At 35.2% G+C, this 26,760-nt stretch overlaps 1 protein-coding gene across 3 annotated transcripts in view; it reads right to left on the reverse strand.

The window, feature by feature from the left end:
- The window catches only part of NAA35 (N-alpha-acetyltransferase 35, NatC auxiliary subunit), a 53,807-nt gene that overhangs the window by 20,283 nt on the left and 6,764 nt on the right, over positions 1 to 26,760 (reverse strand). For all 3 annotated transcript variants that reach the window (XM_054582951.1, XM_054582950.1, XM_054582949.1), the window contains exons 3-12: positions 23,986 to 24,019; positions 23,464 to 23,578; positions 22,511 to 22,585; positions 20,441 to 20,608; positions 12,330 to 12,396; positions 12,207 to 12,250; positions 10,961 to 11,011; positions 10,219 to 10,302; positions 9,300 to 9,414; positions 1,852 to 2,030 (exon numbers count right to left, since the gene is read on the reverse strand). In XM_054582951.1, coding sequence (XP_054438926.1) covers positions 1,852 to 2,030; positions 9,300 to 9,414; positions 10,219 to 10,302; positions 10,961 to 11,011; positions 12,207 to 12,250; positions 12,330 to 12,396; positions 20,441 to 20,608; positions 22,511 to 22,585; positions 23,464 to 23,578; positions 23,986 to 24,019 — 932 coding nt within the window. The remainder of the gene's footprint in view (positions 1 to 1,851; positions 2,031 to 9,299; positions 9,415 to 10,218; positions 10,303 to 10,960; positions 11,012 to 12,206; positions 12,251 to 12,329; positions 12,397 to 20,440; positions 20,609 to 22,510; positions 22,586 to 23,463; positions 23,579 to 23,985; positions 24,020 to 26,760) is intronic.

Below are 26,760 nucleotides of genomic sequence, written 5' to 3' on the forward strand. Positions count from 1 at the left end.
AATTACTAGTAACATTAAGCATTTTTAATGTTTATTTCTTTTTAAAAGAAGTCCTTTCCCAATTTTTCATTTGGATATTTATTTTTATCTTACTACTAGGTGAGCATCCTTTATAATCTGGCATTATCCTAGTAGCAGATTTCTTAAGAAGATCCAGTGGGCCATTCGGTCCCTGACCCTCCCTGACTTTTATCTCTTCCTCTACTCTTGGCCCCTGCCACTCCCCAACCCTCACTACAACTACCTAGTCCTCTGTCCCAAGCCTTCCAAGGATCCAGACTTTTCTCTTACTAGGCTCCTTTCAGGTAGGTCTAGTGCCAGCAGTCCAAGCCTGGCTCCCCAAGCTCCCCTCTATGGTGTGTCACTATGTATGCACTCATTCCTCAGACAAGGTAATTCATAGTCTTCTGAGAGAATACAAATTCCAAATGTTGTATTATACTTTCTTATTCCAATTTCTTAATACAACATTATTCCAAATGTTGCATTATACTTTCTTACTCTACTTTTCTAAAACTCTACAATTAATTTGGTGAACACAAATACGGATCCATCTAATGATTAAGGATCAGAGAAATAGATGCAGCAGAGGAGTAAAAAAATATTTATTATCCAGATATGTCACTAACAAATCTAATTTAGTTACAATCCCTCTAAATCTTTGTTTAGCTATAAAATGAATTGCAAAATGAACTGGCTTACATCTGTGATCTTTTCTGTCTTTAAGATTCTATGATACTTAAGGGCAGACAACTAAAAAGAAAGCAAATACAAAGGGAAGTAATAAAGGCATAATCAGTGAAAGTTTAACTAAGGAGTGAAGACTTAAACTAGGCATTAATGACAAAGATTAGTGGAAGAGAAAATAAAGTTATTATATGACAGAGCATAAACAAAAGCACACATCTTTATTGACCATCAGCTACATCCCAGAGACAGCTGCTCAACTGTAGGAATATAAACTGGTTAATCTGTCATCTCAAAGAACACAGGTTCAGAAGAAACCTGGAACCAACAAAGAAGACTTCAAAGAGGAAATGACATGGCGCTAGGAATTATGTACTTTAACACGTAGAGGGAACAATAGTCAAAGGCATATCTGCACATAGTAATGCAAAATAGTGTACTTATATCTAAATATCAACGGTATTAGTCTGCAAACTTTCTACCTTCCTACTAACTTTATATCACTATAACCTTACCAACTAATAAAACTCCATCCCTGAATGTTTTAATATTCCCAAAATTAAACTATTATTTTCTCTATCTTTAAATCTACAAAAAAAGATTAATCCAAAAAATTCCAACTTAAAAATGTACATACTCTTACCCAGCAACCTCACTGTTTAGTAATTTACCTTAGGGGGCAAGAAAGTGCCTGATACAAAGATTTACTTATAAAGATATTCACCACAGTATTGTTTATAGTAGTAAAACACTGAAAGAGACTTAAATGCAATTCAGTATGAATGGACTGAAAAAAAACAGTGATATATACTTATAGTGGAATCCTATGTAGCCATGAAAATAATATAGAAATGTATGTATTTGTTGACATGAAAAGGTATTCATGATATAGAGGTAATTAAAAAAAAAAAGTTACCAAACACCATGATCCAATTTTTGTATGAAAAAATACTGATACACACATACTATGTACACACACACACACACACACACACACACACACACACACACACACACATATATATTTATACACAAGGTTTTGGAGACAGAATCCAGGGTTCAAACTCCCATTTGTAAGGCTTGGATGAACTATGTAGCCTCCCGACTTTAGTTTCTTAATCTCAGAAATGAACAGTTATATTGAGAAGAGAGATTTGTACTTACCAGGATACAATGTAAATTTGTTAAATTTACCACCTCACAAACAGTTTTTATTCTATCTATTAATCTTGCAAAATAGTTGACCATTTCTTCTCTTTTAATTATCTTTGCATATCGAGGAAAAGTGGGTGGAAGTAGCCTCTGGTTAACAAGGGGCTCAAAACCCATCATAATTGGATGATCTAAAAAGAAAAAAATAAAATTTTCAATGTTTCTCGGAATTTTAAACCTCAAACATTATTAAATGCAAAAAAGGCCAGTTTCAAAAGCATCTCCAAATGAATTCTAATTATAATATTCTCTAGATTTTATAATTTACAATTAATATATCTATACACATATATTTAAAAGTAGATAAGCATATTTTATAACCTAAAATTGTACTTGCCATCTACATGATGGTGGTAGTGTTGACAGAGGGGTTTCTACCTCCAGGCAAAGAATGGGATAAATAGGATTACTATATTTCCTCATACCAATTATTTTTTCTGACCACAATGGTACAAAATTAGGAAGCAACAAGAGACAAATGGAAAATCCACAAATATGTGAAAACTAAACAACACAGTTTTAAACAACCAATGGGTCAAAGGAGAAATTAAAAGGAAATCAAAAAATATCTCAAACCAAATAAAAATGGAAAACACATACGTAAACCTATGAGCTTCAAAAGCAGTTGTGACAGGCAAGTTCATAGCAATAAATGTACATATTAAAAAAATTAGAAAGATTTCAAATAAACAACCTAACTTTACACCTCAAGGGTCTAGAAAACAAATTAAGCCCAAAGTTAGCAAAAGGAAGGAAATGATGATGATCAGAGTGAAAATAAATGAAATATAGAGACCAGAAAAACAACAGAAACAATCAAAACTAAGAGCTTGTTTACCAAAAATAAACAAAGTTGACCAACCTTTAGCTATTCCTGTATTTCTACTGATTGGAGAATTTAGTTTACATAAATTATATTATAAAGTAATTATTGACAAATATGGAACTACTAATCTCATTTTGTTGATTGTTTTCTGGTTGTTTTGCAATTTTTATAATTCCTTTGTTCCCTTTTTTCTCTCGCTCTCTTCCTTCGTTATTTGATAACTTTCTGTTTTGTTATGCTTTGATTCCTTTCTCTTTACTTTTTTTTGGATATCTATAGGCTTTTGCTTTGTGGTTACCATGAGGCCTGCATAAAATACACTTGTATTCAATAATAGTCTATCTTAAGCAGATAACTTCAAACACACAAAAGCTCAGCCTGCCGTATTTTATGCTTCTGATGTCACAATTTGCATCTTTTAATGTTGTGTATCCATTAACAAATTATTGCAGTTATAGCTATTTTAAATACTTTTGTTTTTTAACCTTCATGTAAGAGTTATTAAGTGCTCTATGCACTATCATTAACATTAGAGTATTCTGAATTAAACCAGTCGGCCCTCGGTAGCCACAGGTTTTGCACCCATGGATTCAATCACCCAGAAATCAATCCACAATTGGGAACCTGTGGATACAGAAGGCCAACTGTATGCATTTTTCTTTGCTATTTCATATAAGGGACTTGCATATCTATGGAGGATCCTGGAACTAATCCCTTGATGATACAAAGGACTGTATTTACTTTTAACAGTTTTATATATCCCTGTTTTCAGTCCAGCCCAGGCTGCTAGTTGCCTCTCATATTTCTGTGATTGTCCTCACCTCCTCCTCAGTTCTTAATAGTAGTTGAGAGTGTGCCAAGACCCATCAGTGTCCCAAAGTCAGCATCTACAAGCAGGCCAATTAGAAGCTTAACCCTCATATAGCAGCTGGTAAGTATGTAGTTAAGCCCCTTCCAGGCAGTAATTGGGAGAGTGGCATTTTTGCCTAATCCCTCTGTGCTGGGTTTGGGTGTATATCTATGTGAGAAGGGTGCTCCCACACCTGATAACAACTGTTTCTTTGCTTTATAGTTTGGTGGGACTCCTGAATACAAGTCCTGTTGGTTGGTAGAGCCAGGTGATCCGGGGACTCATCCCTTGGATAGCTGCAAAAGCTGGAGCACCAGTTGTGTATGTACAAGCTCCTTCCTGGGAGATACTGGTAATTGGGTTTTATTATTGCAACGAGTTGGAGGGAGAAGGTGGGAAAGGCGCCGCTGGTTTTCCCAGTCCCAGGAAGATCTCATCCAGCCCTCAGATGCTTGCTAAATTAGAAGCCTGACACTCAGGCAGCGGCTTTTACAGTATGCAGAGAAACCTATTTCAGGGAAATCCTGGTAGATGAGTAATTCTGACTGTTCCCTTTGCACTGATCCCTGCAGGGACCGCCATGGCAGGTGCCCATGAAATAAGCCAGGTGGTGAAAAGACAAATACTGTATGATCTTACCTATTAGAAGAGCCTAATGAACAAAACAAACAAGCAAAATAGAACCAGAGGCATGGCAATGAGGAACAGACTGACAGCAACCAGAGGGGAGGCGGGTGGGGGATAAGGGTGGGAAAAAGGGGAAGGGACTAGTCAAGGACCCACGGATGCAGACAACAGGGTGAGGATGGACAGTTGGGGTGGAGGTGATGGTGGGCTGGGTGGATAAGGACAAAGGAAGAAAAATGGGGACAGCTGTAATGGAATAACAGTATTTTTTTTTTTTTTTTAAAGAATTGCTTCTTTGCTATAGTCTTCTGGGACTACAGACAGATTACCCCCTGGCTATCAGAGCTGGGCAATCCAGGTTCCATCCCTCAGCCACTAGCAGTAAAAGTTGGGGTACAGTTGTCTAAACAAGGTCCTTCCAGGGAAATACTGGTAACTTGGAGTGGGTTGGTGGGAGAAGGCAAGCAAGGTATCCTTGGGATTCCCTGGTCTCTGGGGAGGATCACAGGACACCACTAGCAATTGCCTGCTAAGTGAGAAACTTTGCCTCAGGCAGCAGCTTTTAAAGTATACAGATCAAACTCTTTCAGAGACAGCCTGAGAAAAGGGTCATTTTGCCTGCTCCCTCCTTTCTAACCCCTGCAGGGACAGCCATGCCAAGTGCTCATGAGCCCATTAAGAACTGTTTGCTTCTTTGCCATGGTCTCTTGAGTCTCATGGACACAAGCTCTGCGGACTTTCAGAGCTAGGTCTTCTGAGAGCCTGCCTCTTTCAAGGAGTCTTAAAACTTGGGATGCTAGATGTGGAGTCCAAACAGTTCGTTCCTCAGGCAGAAGCTGGAAGTTGAGGGGACTGTATGGCACTACACTGGGGATTTATGGCAGGGTATGTCTCAGCTTTCCTACCTATTTTGATGTAGGTATTTTCTTCGTCATCTAATGTGTAGGAGCTGATCAGCTAGTTTCTGGATCTCTTTCAGAAGGAATTGTGTTGTATGTAGCTGTACATTCACTGTGTCCATAGGAGAAAAGGAGCTCAGGAGTCTCCTATGCCATCATCTTGATCAAGCCCCACACCCAGATACTTTTAGTGGACAATAATCTCTTAGGAAGCAAGATCTGGATAATAGGCCCTTTAGATGATAGAGCTAGAAAATATACTTATGTATACAGACATACAAATTGGGTGTTTTAAAACAACAGACACTAATTCTCTCACAGTTCTAAAGGCCAGAAGTTTAACATCAGTTTCACTGTGCTGAAATCAAGGCATTGACAGGGCAGCACTCTGTCCAAAGATTCTAAAAGGAAAACTTAACTCCTTGTCTCTTACAGCTTTTTGTGGCTGCTGGAATTCTCTGGCCTCTAGCTGCCTCCTATCAATCTATACCTGTCTTCACATCACCTTTTCCTCTTCTGTGTGTCTAATCTCCCTCTGCCTCTCTTTTAAGAAGGACACTTAGGATGGTATTTAGGGTACAACCAGATAATCCAAGATTATCTCATTGAAAGTTCCTTACTTAATTGCATTTCCAAGGACCTTTTTTCCAAATAAAGTAACACAGGTTTCAAGATGACCATTAAGTGTGAGGGTTAATTTTTGGATTCTTAACTCTATTCTACAGATCTATGCCTATCTTCATACAAGTCCCACACTGTCTTACTGTAGCACTGTGGTAAGTTCTGAAATCAGGAATGACTCCTTCAACTTTGTTCTTTGCGCCACTGACTTATGTTTCCATTACTGTTGAGAAGTCTAATGCCATTCTGTATCTGTAACTTATTTTTGTCTCTTTCAAACCGCTTAAGACCCTGAATTTTAACCACCAAAGAGAAGTTTCATGATGATATGCTTTGGAAGAAGTCTATTTTCATGCTGATTGTGCCTCGTAGCTCTTTATTGGCCCTTTTAATCTAAGTATTTGTATCATTTAATTACAGAAAATTTTCTTAAATGATTTTTGGGTTTTATTTTTGTTTCTACTTTCTGATCTCTATTTCTGGATCTTTTATTAGTTTATCCTTCATTTGTCTTATTTATTATTTATCCTTATTAGATATTAGACCTTCTGGACTTATCCTATAATATTCTTCATTCTCATTATTTTCCATCTTTACATTTTTTACTCCTTCTGTAAAATTTCCTCAATCTTGCATTCTGTTTTCTATTTATTTTTATCATTTGTGTTTACATTTGAATCTCAAAGACCATGTTCTTTCTTTCCTTTTTAATCCTCACCCAAGGATACATTCACTGATTTTAGAGAGAGAAGGAGAGAGGGAAGGAGGGAGAGCAAGAGATACATCAATGAGAGAGAAAAACATCAATGGGTTGCCTCCTGTATGTACCCCACCTGGGGATCAAACCTATACACCTTTTGGTATACAGACAACACTCCAACCGAGTCATCCGACCAGGGCTTTGCTTCCTTCCTTTCTTCTTTCTTTCCCTTCCTTCTCTTCTTCCTTTCTCTTCCTTCCTTTCTTTCTAAATATCCTCTATGTACTTTACTTTACACATGCACTGATTTTTCTCATTTTTTAAAAGTATGTGATCCACTTGCCTGTTTTGTTCCTACTTTCAGGCTTGAGATTTCCACCCTTGACTAGATTTGACATTGAAGGATAAAATAAAACCCATTAAGAGCTCTGTGAATACAAGTTAGGCTTTTCCACCAAGCCATTTTATCATGAGAGTGTATTTAAATTTTGCTGTGTTTCTTCCCAGCTCTGGTTGTCAGATTGCTCTAAAAAGAATCTTTCAAACTCTTAACTGGAGTACAAGAGCTAGGCTGTACTGTTTTCGAAGCTAAGAAAGGAAAAAAGGATAAAGTTTGGGGGAAAGGAGGAGGAAGTCAGTCAGTCACAATAGTAAATACTTAAATTTTCAATTAACTCTTCCATAATGTGTAGCATTAAATTGTGCCCGGTATCCCCTCCGTCTAGAATCCCTCTCATTCCCCGACATGAATGCTCAGCAATTTCAAGCTTTACATCACCATTTTGTTACCAGGTGGAGTTATAATAATATTAAGACGGCAAACAGAGTAATCTGAGATGAAAACTAATCTACGTTATTGTTTTATCATCATTCTTCTTAAAATAAACATTATAGGGAAAGTATTCAGTTTTTTAAATTACAGAACTCTTTAGTTTAGCTTTATGCTTAAAGGATAATTACAATGTTAAATTAAGACAGCTAAAGGTTTTAAACAGAAAACTAAGCAGAGTAAGTACTCCCTAAATTTAAAACTTTACTTGCTTATTCATCAAGCCAACTTTAAGCAAATCATCTTACTGAAGCTTACTTGTGAGTACACTATAAAACCAAACAGTGGAGAATATACACACAGGCAATATTTTTCTTTTTCTTAGCCATGACTAGTCTGAAATATAGGGAGGTCACAAACCACATGGACAACTAATGATCCTATGGTGATGTTGATCCTCACAGTTAATAGACCAGAACAGCCCACAATAGTCAAGCTATGGCAAAAAGGAGTATCATCTGGAAGACTTTCATTCTGCATTAATACCTTCCTGATTCATAACCCAACAAACAAATTAGTTTGAAGTAATGTATTACCCAGTAGTTTTCACAAAAGTATTCTTGTACTAGTATTCAAAGTATTGAAGAGTTGCAGATATGTTACACTTCCCTGTAAATACATACTAGATAGGTTGCTATGCATAACAACCTTTTTTAATGTACCATGGTTACAGAATGCCACCTAGTTAGGCACCTTACATACATACTCCCTTCCTGGATAAAATGAAAAAATATTAATGAATTAATATGTTCATTATAATTATTAGATAGACAGAGATGACTATAATACTGATTTCCTAAACCAAATTACCTCTGCATTGCCCCATTACCTAACATTTGAGTAAGAAAAAAATTTGCAGGAAAGGGAACACCCAACTGCTGTACCTAAAACCTGAGAGGCACGAAAGGAAAGCAGTGTAAATTAGTAAAAAAATGACCTTTCTGTCACATCAACAGCTGGGGAAAAATAAGTTTAAAGAATATACATTTCATCTCATTTTAGTAAGTTTAAATTATTATTTTTTTTATTGACTCTAGAGATGGGGAGGGAGGGAAAGAAACGTCAATGTGAGAAAGAACCCTCAACCTAAGCATGTGCCCTGACAGGGAATCAAACCAGCGACCTTTGGGTTTGCAGGACAACGTCCAACCAACTGAGCCACACCAGCCAGGGCTCATTTTTAATAAGTTTTAAGGGTAATCAAAATTGCCACACTTGAACTAAAATGTTAATTCAACTGCAACTTTTATAACAAAGGTAAACTATTCTTTTAATTTTAAGGCTGATTTTATAAATAAAATCTGAGTGTCAACAATGTGCCAAGCACTACAGAGATACACAAGAAAGACAGTTCCTGGCCTAAAATATCAAAAACTCATGGAAAGACATATAGGTAAACAACTACAATATGATACACTATAAAATGCTGTAACAGAGGTGTGTATGAGTGCAATGAGGGAATACTGAGGCTGCCTGGTGTAGTCAGGGAAGACTTTGTAATGGAGGTTATGATCTCCCAAAGAAGTGGGGAGGTGACTAGAAAAGAATGTACTGCTCTGGCTGTTGTGGCTCAGTGGACTGAGTGCTGGCCTGTAAACCAAAAGGTTGCCAGTTCCATTCCTAGCTAGGGTACATGCCTGTATTGCAGGCTAGGTCCCCAGTTGGGGGCACATGAGAGGCAACCGATCGATGTTTCTCTCCCTCTCTTTCTCCCTCCTTTCCCCTCTCTCTAAATAGAAAGAAAGAAAGAAAGGAAAGAAAGGAAAGAAAGGAAAGAAAGGAAAGAAAGAAAGAAAGAAAGAACTGCTGACATCATAGCATAGTCACCAGATAGGGCATATACTCTGAGCAAAAAGAGTAAGATATACTACTGTTTTCATTCCAGGAAAAATATTAGAAAAAGGAGGCATAAACACTTTATAAGTCTATGAGCAAAGCACTCCAAGGTCCAGACAGACTGAATTAGATGAAATTTTAGAACCAAACACTATATATAAACTCTGAAGAGGAAAGAATGAAAAAAGAGTAGGAGGAAAACAGATACTTACCTCCTTTTGTAGTATCATTCTGGGCCTGGATGCCATGATGCAATGAGTTATGAATGGCAGAAAGAAGATCTGCTGCTTGAACCATCAATTTTTGAGCTTCTGCAACAGCACTGGTCTAGCAAATAAATCACCAAAAACATTCTTACATATTCTTTCACTGAAAGATATACATTAAATAGGAAAATCCTATAAACAATAATGAAGTTAAACGTTTGTTGTAATGACACTATAGTTTTCACAAACTATTCACTTAATACAGGATGTCCAGATCCTGTTAGGACAGAAATTATTATTATTTTTTTACCCATATTTTGCAGGAGCCATTAAAAAGATTAAAAAAATTTCTGGTTTATTCTATTAATCTTTTGTTTAAAAGAGAGAGATGCAGCCAACTGGAAAATAGCAACATTTCTACTTCCCCATTCATCAAGATGAAAAAAAACAAAACAGAAAAAACAGGAGTTAGAACAATGGTAAAGGTTGACTCTTTACTCATCACTTATTAGCTCTTCAAAAATTTGTCTGTAACTGAGATTGAGATTGTACACACCCACACACACAAATATTCAACATCTAGGGCTTACTTTGGGGTCTACACAAATCTTAATTAATTTTTTCGGAATGAAAGAAAACATCCTAAAATTGTCATTTTTACTTTCTTTCAATTCATAACATATAACCACCGTATTTTTATAACAACATACATGGATGTTATGAAGCAGAATGTAAAATTCATGTGACTTTCTGAGAAAATCATCAGGGCTCCTCTGATGTAAAAGTACCCAATGTTGAGTGCTGTATATTTGCAACCAGAGGCATTTCAATGAAAGTCTCAGAACTACTTCAATAAAGAATTCGATCCAAAAAGAAAACAAAAAATGCCCCACAAAAATAGAAATATTACAGTAAATGCCCTTACCTCTTTCTTAGTAAAGGCAATAAGCACTGTCAGTAACACTCGAGTAAATTTCACTCTGCTGAATACTGCTAAACACTGTTGGTGCTAAAAAATAAATAAATAAAAATAAAGAACTGAAAGTTAAAAGATGCAAAGTATGCCAAAACAATTTCTTTTTAAAATATGGTATTTTAAGTCCTAAATCTCGGTGTAGAACTTACTACATTACAAACACCTTCACTCAGTCTTTACATATCTGAAAACAAGAGCTTCAGGAAATATAACAAAGTCTACTCTATTGAAATAGAAACATAAGGCTTCTGTATCAACAGGACTGATTTTTCCCTACTAGAAAAGTTACACTATCATCTCTAAAACTGATAGTCAGTATTTAAAAAAGGAATCTTAAAAAAGGACTTTAAGCAGAATTAGAAAATTTAGGATCTCAACAAAGGTTTGTCAACATTTGATACTGTGCAAGTTCTTGAGTTTTGCCAAGCTTTGATGTACCATTTGTAAAAAGTCATTTTTTCTTCCTACCTCATAGGAATACTGAAGATTCAGCAGTGAAATCATGAATTTGAAAGAGCTGTATTATCATTCTGTCAAAATAAATACAAGGGAAATAAAATCCCTTGCAATGTCCAATTTTTAAAGAAATACCTTAACAAGGGCTTCCATAAATTATAATGCAGTTCATAAAACTACAACATTAAGAGGTAGACTTCTCTGATATTATCTACCAGAAAATAAGTTCAATTACTTCTAGTTCAACTTCTGGATCTCTTTCTTCTCCTTGTCGACTTCGAGTACTCTAAAATTTTAAAAAAGATGAATTAAAACAAACACAAAACTGCAGAAGCATTAAATTATAAATATACTTATAAATATAAATTATAAATTAAAAAGGCATTAAATTACTTTATTGTAAGAATCTATTTTTAAAAATGTCTGAGGGAGAAAAGAAACTGTATTTAGTATTTATTTCCCTCCTATTAATACTATATACAGCAAGTTAATCTTGATATAAATTACAAAGATTACACAAAAGAGTAAGGTATTAAAAACAGCAAAAGCAAATAGTAAAATAATATAAGTAAAAGCACATGGCACACAGTACTTCTTTCTTTTAAAAAGATCTACTCATTGAAATTCCTGATGTTTTTAAAACTAACCCTGCCAGGAAAAGAAATCACATGGTAAAAATTAAGTCACGTAGTAAATATTGACCTGTTCTGCACTAAAATGTAAGATGTCTTAATACATGAGTAATACATGATTGACTATTTTGATAAAATTCTAGAAAGACGTTGTAGAAAACCTGGCTTCTAGCACTGGAGTGGCACTGGCTAGTGGCATGCCCTTAAGACTCAGACAGGTTACTAAACTTCTTTGAGCTATATTTTCCTCATCTAAATGTGGGGCACTGTGTGCATTTTATTGTCTAATCCAATGAACAATTGTTACTATCAAATAAGACAAGGTAAAACTGCTTTGACAACCATGCTGTGTTATACAACTGAAAAAAAATAGTAGATATATTAACTTTTTTCCTTTTTTAACCTCTATGGGAACCAAATCATCAGGATCATTTGGCTGAAGGATGTCATTCATAGGAGGCTTTTACCAGATTTAGGATACCATCATTTACTGAGCTTTTCCAATGTGCTGTAACCACTCTCCTAGCTATTAAAGATAAAAGATGAAGACAGTCCTTTTGTTGGAGTAACTTAAAACTCTATGGTATTATGGTACTCTTAAAATAGCATACAAAAATTCTAATACATTGGACCAAAATTAAAAAACTAAGGGTTTTCAATACCTGAAAGTAATATTAACCTATTAGAAACTCCTATAACAGCCTTAAACTCATTACCATAAAGGCACAGCATACACAAAGGAAGTTGATGATCCTACCTACATTAGCTATTTGTACCTAGTTAAAGTTAGCATGCCATTTAGAAGAAAACAAAACCCCAAACGAAAGAAAGGAGAAAATATTTATGTACCTTTACTCTTCTTTGCATGTCATCCTCTACATCTTTTAGCATGCCTAGAAAGACAGTCAATGAGGTGAAAAGGAAACAAATCCATACATTAAACTTGTGAATTATCTTGTTAAACGGTATTACCTGTAACTCGAAGATCTGTCACACTGTTTGCCATTTTAAATCCGTAGGTCATTGACTGAAAATCTTCCTAAAGAGAAAAGGAATAATTAAGTCCTTGAGTAGTAGCAAAACCTTTCCTTATATTTCTCTTACAAAATCACTATTTACTAATAAGAAAACAGTAGTGGAATGTCAGCCTGCTTGTCTAAATATTGCTATCAAGCATCCAACCTTTCCTTACCACTGTATCCTTAAACACCATACTCTAATACTGTGTCCTTAATTTCAATTCTCTCCTCCCCCGCCGCCATCTCAAAAAACTCGGTGTTACAGAGCTGTAAGGCTATCACTCTAGGTGAAGTTTACACACGCAGACACACACGCAGACACACTCTCTCTCTCTCTCTCCCCCCCGCCCCCCCCCGTTCTCTCATTTTCCCACAGCCCATATCAGATCTATCAGAAAACCCTGTAGGTTCTATCTTCAATTTCTAATCTAACCGTATCTCATTCCCTTCACAACTGTCTCTAGCTCAAGTCACTACCATCCACTTCTATAGATGTCTCTAGACAGGTCCCCCATGTTCCCACACTTGTCCCTGCTATAATTTATTTGCCACCAGAAGTCAAAGGGATTATTTTAAAGTAAGTCATTTTGCAGCATTTTCTTCTCAAAACCTAGTTTCCTTCCCCAGAAAACCCAAAAGCCCATCATGGCCACTAAAGCTCTCCCATCATGGGGCCCTGGTTTCCCTCTCCAATCTCATTTCCTACCCGCCACCCTCTTCCATGTTCATTGTACTGCAGTCTCACAGGCCTTCTTGTGTCCTTGAGACACATCAAACACATCTCTTCCCATGACCTTTGTACTTACTGACCTCCTAAAAGTATATTTTTTAAAAGAATTACAAAGCTCCATCCCCACTATATTCAGCCTCTGTTCTAATGTCAATTCCCCATATAAAAATAATTTCCCCCGTGCTAACACAGCACCCTTCCCCAGTTTCTATCCCTTTCTCCTGCTTTATTTTTCATAAAACTAATCACCACCTGACATTATACATGTATTTGTTTACTTGCACACTGACTGTCTAAAACAATGCATAATCCATGAGATAAGGGCTTTGCTTTATTCACTACTTTATTCCTGGATTTAATAGTGCCTGGCACAGAGTACTTTTCAAAATATATTTGGTGAATGAACAATGACTTAACTGTAGGGCCAGGGCCATAAATGTAATAAGCAGCCAGTAACTTCCTGAGTACACAAGGCTCATTACAAGATATCTCGGGAAACAGTGGAGACCATAGCAAACTAGAGAATATATACTTCATTTAAAGGAAGTCAGCTACTAGTTACCCTACTGTGGCCATGAATCAATGCAAGGTAAATGTAGTAAGGTCCCCCAATTTTTCAGAACAAAAACCTAATTTAATGTAAAATCTTCCAATTTTTAAATGTTGCCAATTTTTTAAAAACTAGGTAGTCCAACAATCTTTAAATGTTGCCAATTTTTAAAAAACTAGGTAGTCCAACACTGTGAAGCTAAACAACAACAACAGAAACCACCTGTATGCCCCATCTATAAACTGTGAGTTTGCCAAGAGGAGTCTAAGGAAAAGCATTTGTCTGAGAGAGTATCACAGGTCTGTGTAATAAATACAAGCCTTAATAACAAGAATTTAACCTAAGTCACTGGAGGGCTGAAGCAGAGGAGTTGGGTAAACAGATGCTTCCATCGAAAGATTATTCTGAAAACTTTGTGGATTTAAGGTCAAAAATCAAAGTGAAACCAGAAACTGGACACAATCCAGTAGTCCAAGCAGGAGCTGATGGTGATTTGCACTGAGGTTATAACTAAAAGTGAGAAGTTTAAAAATGAGAAGTTAAAAGTGAATGACACTGAAGTCAGTATCTAAAAGGTAAAGCTAACATGATGTGCCAAAGGACTGAATATGGGGTATGAGGTAAATTGTACAACCAAGAAATATTTTTCGGTGTTTGATCTGAGCAACTGGTAAATTATAGTACAATTCACTGAGATGGGGCAGACTGAGGGAGGAACAGGATTAAGGGCAGAAATGGAGTACAATTTTGGTTACATAAAGTTTGCAATTTCTTTGGTTAACCACGTAACCAAAGACAGCTACTTGCTTGAGTCTGGAAGTCAGGGGAGGAATCAGAACTAGATATATATAATTTGCGTTTCATCAGCATATACTTGGTACTAAAAGACACAAAACTAGAGGAAATCAACAGAAGGAGAAGGTATAGAGGAGAAAGTAAGTCCAGGAGTATTCCAGGAAATTGAGTAAGTGAGGAAGAAATTTAAGATAGGGCTATATCTGGAAGATGAGAAGAAAGTATTTGAAAGAGTGATCAACTGGGTCAAATGATGCTGACAGTTCAAAGAGGGCGGGGTGAGAACAATGGATTTAGCAAGATAGATATCATTGAAGACCTTGTTAACAACAGTTTCTCTGTAGTGGCAGAAAAGAATGTTCTGTTGAAGAATATCCAAGTAGGCAAGAAGAGACTGAAGGAGAGTAAAATAAGGATTAACAGCTCATTCAAGAATTTTTTTGTGTAGGGTAGCAGAAAAATGAGATTGTAAATATAAGGAACCACAGGGTAAAGGGAACTGATGTTTTAAATAGAGTGATATTAGTGCATGTTTATATGCCAAAAAGAATAATCTAGTAGTGAAGGGAACATTAGTAATGCAATACAAAGGAAGGGTTAATAACTGCATTAGGCAAGAGAGAATAGAGTCTAGAACACAAGTGGAGGGGATGAACTCCGAATGCCATAGGGATACCTTAAGTTTTCACAAGATAGAAGGCGGAGTACATGGGTGTCAACACAGGTGAGCACTTGTGATAGAAGATGGTGTACTTCTAATTATGTATGATTCCATATATTTCATTAAGGTACAAAGCAAGTTGATAGAGAGAAGGGATAGCATTAGAGGTTTGAGAAGAAGAGATATGGAAAAGTCACCTTAGGGACTGGAAAAGCAAGTTCACTACAGCAAGTTATAGGGCAAGACTGTCGCTATTGTTGAGTGCCTATCTGGGATTTGCAGTCCTAAAATTAAGGTGAGAACAGACACAAAGATAAGGATTTTCTCTAGCAGCTTTCTGCTGTTTGGGTAGAAGCAGTGAGTAGGCAGATGGTTGGGGCCTTGCCAGATAAGTGACACATGATGAAAGGGGCAAGGGAGTTAAGAGTGAATTCAGCACTGGATCAAGGAAATGAGGAATGAGGAGAGTTACAGAGAAAAATAAAGTACCAGCATCCATAAATTGAAGGTCTCTATAGAAGTGAAGGACAGTGCAGTAAGAGAATCAGAGTAAGTAAGAAAGTGGTAGCAATTAAAAGGCAGCAAGCTTGAATCAAGACTTTGCAAGTGAGTAGATTAGGAGGGGTAGACCACACCATTATCATTCAAACTGGTATGCTCTTAAGAGTAGAAGAGAATCATCACACCCAGACAAAAGGTGTCAAGTAGAACTGTTCCATGCAAACCAGTATGTGCAGATACTAGCTATAACAGAAAGAATGTGATAAGGACAAAAAAGAAATCTAAAGTCTGTCTGGGCAAGTCACAAGAGTGGGATCCAAGTTTAAAGATAAGTAGGACTTTTCCTAAAAAGGTAAGTAAAAGAGAAGAGGCAGGAGGAGAACCAGAAGGAAATGTAACTGCAGGGAAGTATCAAAGCTATGCAGTGCTGCTGGCTTTTTAAAGATGGAGTCACAAGCCAAGGAATGCAGAAGGCTTCTCACAACAAAAGGCAAGAAAGCAGACCTGTCATTAGAGCCTCTAGAAAGGGGCACAGCCCTCCAGTACCTTGATTTTGGCTGTGTGAGACCTATGTGGGACTTCTGACCTCCAAAATGCTTCCTCTGCAACCATGTCTGATAAACACGATATAGCTGAGATTGAGAAATTCAGTAAGTCAAAACTGAAGGCAGAAATGCAAAAGTAAAGCCACTGTCTTCAAAAGAAACAACTGAACAAGAGAAGCAAGCAAGCAAATTGTAATGAGGGTCCACACCGTCAATATACACTATACATTCCACAAGTACTGTCCTCTTAATTTTACTTCTTTTAGAGGTTTAACTTTGTAAGATGAAAAGAGGCTGGATCAATGTAAATGACTGTGCTACCCCTTTTCACATCAGAAAACTGACAATGAAGGCGACACCTGCCTCTCCCATCTGCCCCTCCGGTTGGCAGGGAAGGAAAAGAACTTGCATGTTGATGAAGGAAGAAGCTGGGTGGGACGACAGTGAAATCTGGAATAAAAACCAAGCTGGTCCAAGGTGTCCTGCAGGCTGTAAAATGCATTTTAATCAGAGTGCCATTTCTGTTTGTTAAAATGATTTTAATTATTAGAATGTGCAATTAAAAAATTTTAAAACCTGGGAAAAAAAGAGAGAGAAAAGGCATAAAAGCCAGAAAGGATCCTGTGCACTGGTATGAAATAATGAAAGAGAATAATATACTCAGAGTCAGCTGAACAATATGCCAGGGAGAGAAAAACAAAAATCTGTATGAGAAAGAAAATGTAGGCATATACCACTCTGGCTCATCTGTCATTAATATTTATATAATCATAATCTCAGCAATGAATGATGACTTAACCAAAAACTGAATGACTATTTGGGATAGGAGAGGGGATAATGTATGAATGCTAAATAGTTGCTAAAGATGTGCTGATATACCACAGCTAAAAGCTGCTAAATCCCTAAATCCAGAAATTAGAATGTAAATCTATTATGCAGGAACATGATAATAGTAGGAAAAAGCTAGAAGATTACGGTAATATTGTCAACAAAAATAAAGTTAAAAAAAAAAGAAAAAAATGTGGCCCTGGCTGGTGTGGCTTAGTGGATTGAAAGCTGGTCTGTGAACTAAAAGGTCGCCAGTTCAATTCCTGGTTCAGGGCACTTGCCTGGGTTGCAGGCCAGGTCCTCAGTATGGGGCATGTGAGAGGTAACAGATCAATGTATCCCTCACACATTGATGTTTCTCTTTCTCTCTCCTTCCTTCCCGTCTGTCTAAAATAAATAAATAAAATCTTAAAAAAAAAAATTTAAAAAAAGAATTTTTTTATAGCACCATTATGTTCAAACTGCTATGTATTGAGTGACTTTAAGTTAAGTGATCTTATAACACAAAAGTAAATAAGTAGAGGGTGAGAGGACTTGGATGTGATGGATATGTTAATGGTACTGATTGTGGTGTTGGTTTCATGGTGTGTATTTATCTCCAAACTCATCAACTATTACACATTAAATATGTACAGCTTTTTTAAAAAAGCTAGAAGAATCAAATATTAATACAGAATGGATAAGAAAGAGCAGAGAATCACAAATAGATTCATGGACTATTTGGGTATGTACAAGTATTATCACTTTTATTAAAACACATACCCCAGGGGAAATTTTTAAATAGCAAACTTGAACATGACCAGATTATCTATTTTTAAGAGGGTCAAGTGAAAATGAACTACAAGGAAAGACTGGGCCAGAAGGAAGAGTTCTGCCTAAACCTAATGCTAACAAAGATATGAACTAAAGCAGGAACAATGAGAGAGAGAAACAAAAAGTGCCTAGATTCAAGATAAAAATAAAAGAAGCTTGATGTAGAAGGTTAAAAAAATAAGTAAGCAAATAGATACCATTTTTGCAGTACAGAGAATATAAGAGGGAGAGCGGTTTAAGGGGTGAAACTATGGTTTCCATTTTGCATGGGTGAGCAAGATATTAAAAATGAAACGTCTTTAGGCAGCTGAAAATGTATCCAGTTCAGGAGTTAAAACAAAACAAAGACATATCTGAGAACAAAATACACCAGCACTTAGGAATTTGAGAAGCATCCATTTCAAAGAAATGATTGTCATTCTCATTTATTCATTACCACACCTCTTAAGGACTTTGACTAGGTAATCAACTTTTTTCTCATTATAAAACTGAGGTAAATTTATCTGGAAAATTGGAAAAGTTTAGAGGGGAAACTATGACCATTCATATCATACACACCCAGCTCGTTGAGTGTTTTTCCCATCCTCAACATGGCGTAGTATAAAAACATCTAATCTTTGCTAATAATGGGTAAAAAATAGTATCTCATGCTTTTAATTTGCATTTCTCTTAATTAAGATTATCTTTTCTTATGTTTAAAAACTATTTTATTTTGTGAACTATCTTCTGATTTTTAAAAAAATTGATTTTAGAGAGAGATGACAGGGAGGTTGTGGGGGGGGAGAGAGGGAGAGGAAGAGACAAGAGAGAGAAAGAGATACTCCATGTGAGAGAGAAACATCAACTGGTTGCCTCCCATACACCTAATCAGCAATTAACCTGCAAGCAAGGCGTGTGTCCTGACTGGCAATCGAACCACCAACCTTTCGGCTTATGGAATGATGTTCTAATCAAGCCATATGCCCAGGGCAACTATCTTTCTATTTAAAAAAAGAAGATTTAACACTTAAAATATTTCAACTATCTGCAATTTATTTTGCTGCTAACCAACACCCTCCCCCCAAAAAACACCCAAAATCATGTTAGCTCCTAAAGCCCAAGACCTTATAAATGGGTTTGGTGTCATTGTAAGAGGGACTGCAGAGAGTTCCCTCTCCCCTTCCACCATGTGTGGACACAGTGTAAAGATGGCTGTCTATGGACCAGAAAGCAGGCCCTCACTAGACACTGATCTTAGATGACTTAGCCTCAAGAACAGTGAGAAATAAATTTCTGTTGTTTATAAGCCAACTAGTCTATTGTATTCTGTTATAGCAGCCCAAAGGATCTAAGGCAGATGTAAAATGAGTTAATTTTCAAGGGTGATAATCAATTGCTCCAGTATGACTTGTTAAATGAATAATTTCTCTGCCCCACTGATTTCTGATGTCCTTCAGGTGTACTCTGAGAATGTAATTATTAAAAATAATTTGTATTTCTCTTCTCATTTATTAATCTTTTAAAAAATTCCACCTAATGGATTAGATTTTCTTTAATGACACCCATGTCAATTCAAATATGTAGCTAAATAATCAATAAGTGTATAAAAAGTAAATGGTATTTCATAAACAACTCACAAGCCATACATTTAAATGTGAAGAATCATGCTAGATATATATTTAATTACTCACACACGTAACATTCATTTAGAAAAGCTTTACATACTATACACTGGGCCACTGTAGGAGCCTAAGGTATTTATTTTGGATCAACAGCAATGTTAAAAAGAAACTTACCAGTTTCAACAAAAGGAAGAATTAAATAATCAGTTATCAATAACCTCAAATGCTATCACATTTCCCTTTAAAATGACCAGCATCTGAAACCTTATTTTCTATAAGGAGAAATAAAATCTATGTCTATAACTCAAAACACTTCCTCAGGGTGATGTGCTTATACTAACTGGAGGAAAATGTTTATACCCTAAACAAAAATTTTTAATCAGTGTACCCCATGAATTCTTAAAACATATAATACCTGACTATTTAATCAGGTGCACTGAACTGTTTTCCCTTAGATTGTCAAATAAAAAAATGATTAGAGCCAACATAATAACAGCCATCTGGTGTGAATGAATCAAAATTATACCTATTTTTTTGTCAGACTGGCAACAAATGTATTTTTTGATGTGGCACATAATTTTAGTAATTAGTTTACATGTGCCACAAAATGAAAAACGTTGAAAATCACTGCCCTAAAATACTCCTCCTCCTCATACCTTTGTTTTCCTTAGTTCCCACTTATCCAAAGACTGAAAGTAAAGTGCTTCTGTGTTTTAACTTGTAAGAGACTGGAGAGCAGAGGCTAGCTCTTCTATTTCCTTTGTGAATCTCTACAATATCCAGAACAAAGTACTCTGCACATAATGGATACTCAATGAATGGTACTGACAGAAAGAACATACACTAAGATTAAAGTCCTTTCTTAGAGAGAAATGGATTACTTTAGCCAATATATATTTATAAAAAGCAATAGCATCAGTTTTAAAAATCGTTTCTTAACTATACATGTTACAAAAATATGTATCATAAAGTCATTTAAATATATCACGTGAATTAAGTAGTCAATGAGCTTCAGGAATTCTTATATTACAAGATCTTACCTCTTCAAAAACAGCAGCTTTATTTACTTTTTCCCTTGCAATGTCACAGATTTTCAAGATTCCCAGAGCAAAAGCTTTCATGGCAGGATCTTCTATAAAGTCTGGATTATGAATGTAAAGGCATGTAAATACTGTCTGTGCCAACGAGTGGCCTTCTAACCATGTTATCTATAAAATAAATAAAAGAATGTATGTGTTTAAGGTGACACAGAGTCTGCAAAGACTAAGCTGATCCAACAGTCAAAGACCAGAATGCCACAGACCCATATACATATAATATTAATCACAAGATTTAAATGGTGAGTAAAGGAAAGGTCAGGGAAGACAAAAAAATCAGAAAGCACTTTCACTGACTAAAGTCTTTCAAGAGTCACATACCATAAATATGATTAGCTGAAAGATATAAATATGGACAGCATTCTTCCCCCCACCCCCCTCCGGGGTAGCATTCTTATATATAATCCAATTTGTAATATATTTAGAGACTAATGAAATTAGAGTGCATCCAAATAGAGAACCCAAAAGCAATTAATTCCACATGTAATCAATAAAAATCCGTAAACTAGGGAAGTTACGATTTTAGAACTAACCAGGTCCCTCACCACTCATTTAACTCCTCTTTTTATCCTTAATACCCCAACCCAGTAAAGGGCATCATATTTCACTTAGATTACTGCAATAAACTATACAATGGTTTTATTGCCCCCAACTCCCATTTCTAATTCAATACCTGCAACCTGAGAAATCTTTCAAAAACACAGAAATAGTCATTCAACACTATTTTACCGTGTATTTACAATGGGTCAGGTACCAGGAGCTTAAAGGTGGTAATACCTATAGCAGTCAAAACTGAGTAACTATTATGTCCTAATTGCTATGCTAGGTATTTTCCACATATCTTATCTCATTTTCCCTAACACTTTGAGGAGGGTGGTATTTTTCTCCTTTTACATGTAAAGAAACAGAGTCAGAGGGTATAAATAATTTTACCTAAGTTTATATAGTTATATTTTACACTAAGTCCAATAATCATGCAATAGAGCAAGACACACAGTGCTGCATTACAAATGAGAAATGCAAATGAAAATCACTACAATTAATATATTTTATATTACCGGTGTGCAGAAGACTTTCCAGACCAAACTCTTAGATACAGTCCCAAGAAGTATCACACAATCATTGTTCAGCTTTGACAAAAACCTTCCCTCCTCCCTCCATTTGTCCTATTCTACTGGGATGGTAAACTGATAAAGAAAGAAGGTGTCTTTGAGGGAAGGAGGCAGTTTTGGAGGAAGAAGGACCAGGATCAGGATCAGGATCAGGACTCTGGCTACGCCCTTTCCTAGCAGTGTAATCCTAGGCATTAAGATGATACCATATATTGAATAGAGCTGACATTAGACCTACATGAAAAATATGCATGTAAAACATTTAATAGAAGTACTTCATACACAATGGCAATTAATACTTACTAACTGACCAAATGAATAAAATTTGCATATTTCTAAGGACAATGATTAAAAACTTTTTTAAAAAAGGATGGTTAGAAATTAGGCAAAAAAAGAAAACAGGTAGTAAATGAGAACTTTGCCAGAATTAACCAACATTGTTTAGGGAAAACAATTTATCCAGCATATATAAAGCACTAAAAAATTTTCTTTGTCTTCAAAACATGGCCAGTTTACTACAATTCACTCTAGATTAGAAAAATCTCTCTCCAAAGCCAATCCTTTGTTTCAGTTCCATGCTTATTTATGGGACTTCCAATTACGGATTTGCTTCCCTGGATACCTTGAAAACACAGAAGGTACTTAGGATAATGGCTACATTATTATCTTCATTTGGAAGAAAATACCTCCTTCACCCACAAAATGAGAATCTAAAATCACCAGACGGGAAGATAAAATGCTGTTTCCTATAGCACACTTGGCCTGCTGCTTTTATGTATACCTTACTAGGCCAAACAGTACATATATTTCATACTCAACATTGTTGTATATACTTTTAAATTTAAAGATAAAGGTAAGCCATAATTTTAAAGTTAACTAATAGTGTTACTTTAACTCTTACCAAACAGCAAAAACATGTATCCATTATTCCTATCAATTCTGGCAAGGTGAGGTCTTTAATTTTAATGGTACCATCCTAAAAAGGAGGGGAAATATGACACATAAAAAATTTTTTTAAACCTATACACATTAGCATTTTGCAAATGCTGTATCAAATCCATACATTTTGTCTTTCAAAAATTATTTAAGAAGCACAATTCTAAGAAAACTCTCATCATCTGATAAAAACTAAGATGCCAAATTAACTTTGTTTTCTTAAACATATATCTAAAACAGGTTTTCAGTAAGAAAAGTGAAAGTCTCATTTGAAACATAAAAGGCTTTATAAAGAAATAAAAAGCTAAATCAACAATTATTTTAAAAGCACAGTTCAAATTAGTTTTAAGCATTAATAAATGTGAAATCATTTTAATGAATCAAAAATTACAAAGAATAAACATTTTAAGAAACACTTCCCTTAAATTAACTATACTACTTGTAAATTTTGTTTACAATATCCACTTACTTAGCAAATCTTTCTTCATAAAATATGCAAAATTAAACTCTGTGGTAACTATGAATGTATTTCTAAATCAATTCTCTAAATCAATTCTCTGAGTAAATTTCAGATTTATTGCCACAAGCATTTTACTTAATACATTAATAAGTAAAATTTAATCCCTAAGCAAAATTTAATCCCTAAGCGAATTACCCTGGTATTTGAATATATACTCAGAAGTTTTCAAAGATTAATTTTAAAAACACACACACAAATTTAACTTTTATTGAAGATCTTAAATAATTTTTAGATTTCAATAGAAAGAGACAAATAAAGATTATAACATTCTTGTTTATATATTTGAGATACTATTAGAAAAGTATACTTTAAGTTAATACGCTGTTTCATTTCCATTAGTATCAGAAAATTTTAAAATATGAATAACTATAAAACACAAAAAGCACAATGGTGACTACCTTGATAGCTTGTTCAAAATTGAGAACTTTTCGATTAACTTGGTTTCCAATCATGCCAGCATCCATCTTGGGATCCATCATTTCAATGGCAGACATGGCTTCAAAAAGACCAAATCTGCAAATAAAAAAATTGACCCCACAAATTGTTTCTGACCTGATTCCCACAATGGTATAATATCATAATATTTTAAATAACTACAGTATTCTATGTATTTAAGTCTTTTAAACTTGGTAACACTTCTACTTCAATTAAATAACCTTTCTTTAACACAAAAATTCATGTACTTGTCACTAAAATTACTCAAGGAAAGTACCATAAGTCACAGTTTCACTGATATAAACATTTCATATTTTAACTAGGGTCAGCTACCTCAAAATAGCTCTCCAAGGTTAAAAATCTATTTATAATTATTTTTATAGCTTTGAATGTAAAAGTAGTCAGACATCAAAGAACACTACTGCACATGAGAAAAAATAGATGGAAATATCATACCACACTATTCAAAGGACACAAATACTTACAGCTTATCATGAAGCAGTTCTCCCAACTTTAATTCTAAAAGAAACAGAAAAATCCTTTGAATAATACCATATTTAACTTTTAATGCCACGAAAAAATGAAACAAAATATTAGCACCAGAAAAATGTGCTTGCATTAAACTTAATTTTCTAAGATACAGTTGTAATATTTCTACTCAATTACAAACATAATGCCTTCTACACAATGAATATTTAGATACTAACTGGAAACTAAATTTTTAAGACTAAATGATCCATCAAGGGCCAAAATAATCCAATTAGAATTACCAACCTCATTTTTAAAAATTACTAGTATTTATTCTAAATAAACTTTTTCATAGAAGTTATTACTGTTTCTTAAGTTGTTTACAAATGAACTGTTGTCAATCTAATCTCTTTATGTCCCAGGAACAGTGTTACAACTATTTTTTAAAATTATGTTTTATGTAAATAATATAGAAAAACTTGCATAGACAGCCAACCAAAACAGTGTCCACCCCCTTTAGAGCAGTTCTCAACTGTGGCTGCATATTAGTATCATCTGGGGAGCTTTGAAAAACTTCAAAGGCCAAGCAGCACCCCAAACCAACTAGTGGTGGAGTTTATGCAATGGTTTTAAAGCACTCCAGGTGATTTCAATGAGCAGGTAAGCGGGGTACCACTACCATGACATTTTAAGTAGCTTAAGTATTGATGGTCCAATCCTGCTGAAGGTACAAACAGGCAGTTTTCAGAACTTTGTAGCTAATCCTAAATTAAATAACAGCAGTCCTCCTAAGCCATCACAAGTTAAATAACAATCATTTTTAACAGTTCCATCTATCAAAACAGGTAAATCAATGAGAGGCATATATCAATAAGCTACAATAAAGCATACATAATAGAACATAACTGCAGTTCTCAAAGATGGTCTGGGGACCCAAAAGTCTGTGACGTTAAAATTATCTTCATAGAAATAATAAAACATTCTTTTTCACTGTGTTGACATTTGTGCAGATAATGCAAATAATGTGAAGAGGGGAAAGAAGCAATGTTGAACAAAACTGTTGTAGCTTAAACACAAATCAAGACAGTGACCCCAAGCTAAAGAGTGAATTAATCAAATCCATGTAGGTGCAGTTAAAAATGACAAAGCTTTAAAAAAGATTTCACTCAAGAAGTCCTCAATGAAACAGTAAAAAGTATTAATCTCAGAAGCTGGACTAAGATGCAGCAAGGCACCTATGGTACAAAATTTAATGAGACACTCAATTTCCGTAGGGCCTTTCATTCTGCACTGCAGGTGCCCTACTTGGTTTACCCTAGTGTTGGCCCCGATTTAGCGTATTAAATCCCAATCTTTTGAGTACATGTCTTTTTAACATTCTATTTAACAAAATGGAAAGTATATATTAACACTTCCAGTGCATACCTGTGTAAGAGGCTATCTCAAGGAAAGTACTTGCACAACTATCACAGAACACCATTTTTACTTGAAAGAACTGACAAACCACAGGTATTCAGACTTGAGAATGTGTGTTTCTTGAAATAAGCTTACTGCTCTAAGGAAAAAAACCTGATGTTTGTTGCCAATAATAAAACTTTAGCTTTCAAGCAAAAATTAAAATTTTGGAAAATGTTTTAATTTGCCACTGTGAACTTGACAGTTGCCTAATACTTATACTTTTCTGATTATATTGTTAGTGATATTAACAAATGTGCTTTTTAATACTGTATAATGAAATGAGTCAACATTCAGAGGATCTGTTTACTCATTGAATATTTCGCAAATGGCAAAGCATGTTACAAAACTGGTATGGATAAAAGATCCAATCAAAGTTCAAGATAGACCAATGGATTTTAATGTAACAGAGCATGAAAAATACGCTGATAGGGCTTCAGATTCCACAAATGAATCTTTAAGAAACTACCACCTGTAAGGAATATTCAAAGGAGAATATTCACAATTACCTAAAAGTTTAATCCATCTTTCAACTACATAGTTGGTGAGGTCAGATTTACGTCATATATTTCAACCAAAAAACCTGTGGTAACTGATTAAATACAGAAGCCAATATGGAATTCAGGTGTCCCCTATTATGCCAACATTAAAGAGATTTTCAAAAATATAAAACAATTCTCAAGTTATTTTTTGTTTGGGAAAATACATTAATTTTTCATTAGAAAAATGTCATGTTAACATGCAATGGGTTTATTATCATTTTCAAATGGGTATTTTTAAATTTGTTTTAAATTCTAATACAGTAAATACCTATATATAACACACACACAATAATTAAGAGCATAACAATGTAATTTTTAAGAATATAATGGGGTCCTGAGACCAAAAACATTAAGAACTGCTACCATAATCTATCATATACTTAGGATATATTTGGGTACCAAGTAGCTTCACCGAACTTTAAAATAAAAACACTGCACAGACCTAGAAGCAAGTCACTCACTCTGTGACTTGTTTCCTCATCAGTAAAACAAGGGGCTGAACTAGATGGTCCCATGATGGTCTCGTAAGGTCCCTTAGAACTCCACTAATCAGTTCATTCACTAGTAAACCATAGGCAGTAAGCTTTGAAGTTTACCCACTAAGCAAGCAGAGTATCAGCACTCTCACTGAAGGACCAATGACTGGACATAGAATCATGATCTTGTATAGCACTACAGACGTAAGTAACTTGAGTCTTATCCAAATGGGCAGCAATTCTCAAAAAATTTAGTAAGAAAGATAATGTTTTACATTTATCATGAGCAAGCAGGGCAATGACATCATCACACATCATA

Source organism: Pteronotus mesoamericanus, unplaced genomic scaffold, assembly GCF_021234165.1.
Source record: "Pteronotus mesoamericanus isolate MK-2021 breed Mesoamerican mustached bat unplaced genomic scaffold, CSHL_Meso_final contig_73, whole genome shotgun sequence".
In the NCBI taxonomy this organism is placed as follows: Eukaryota; Metazoa; Chordata; class Mammalia; order Chiroptera; family Mormoopidae; genus Pteronotus; species Pteronotus mesoamericanus.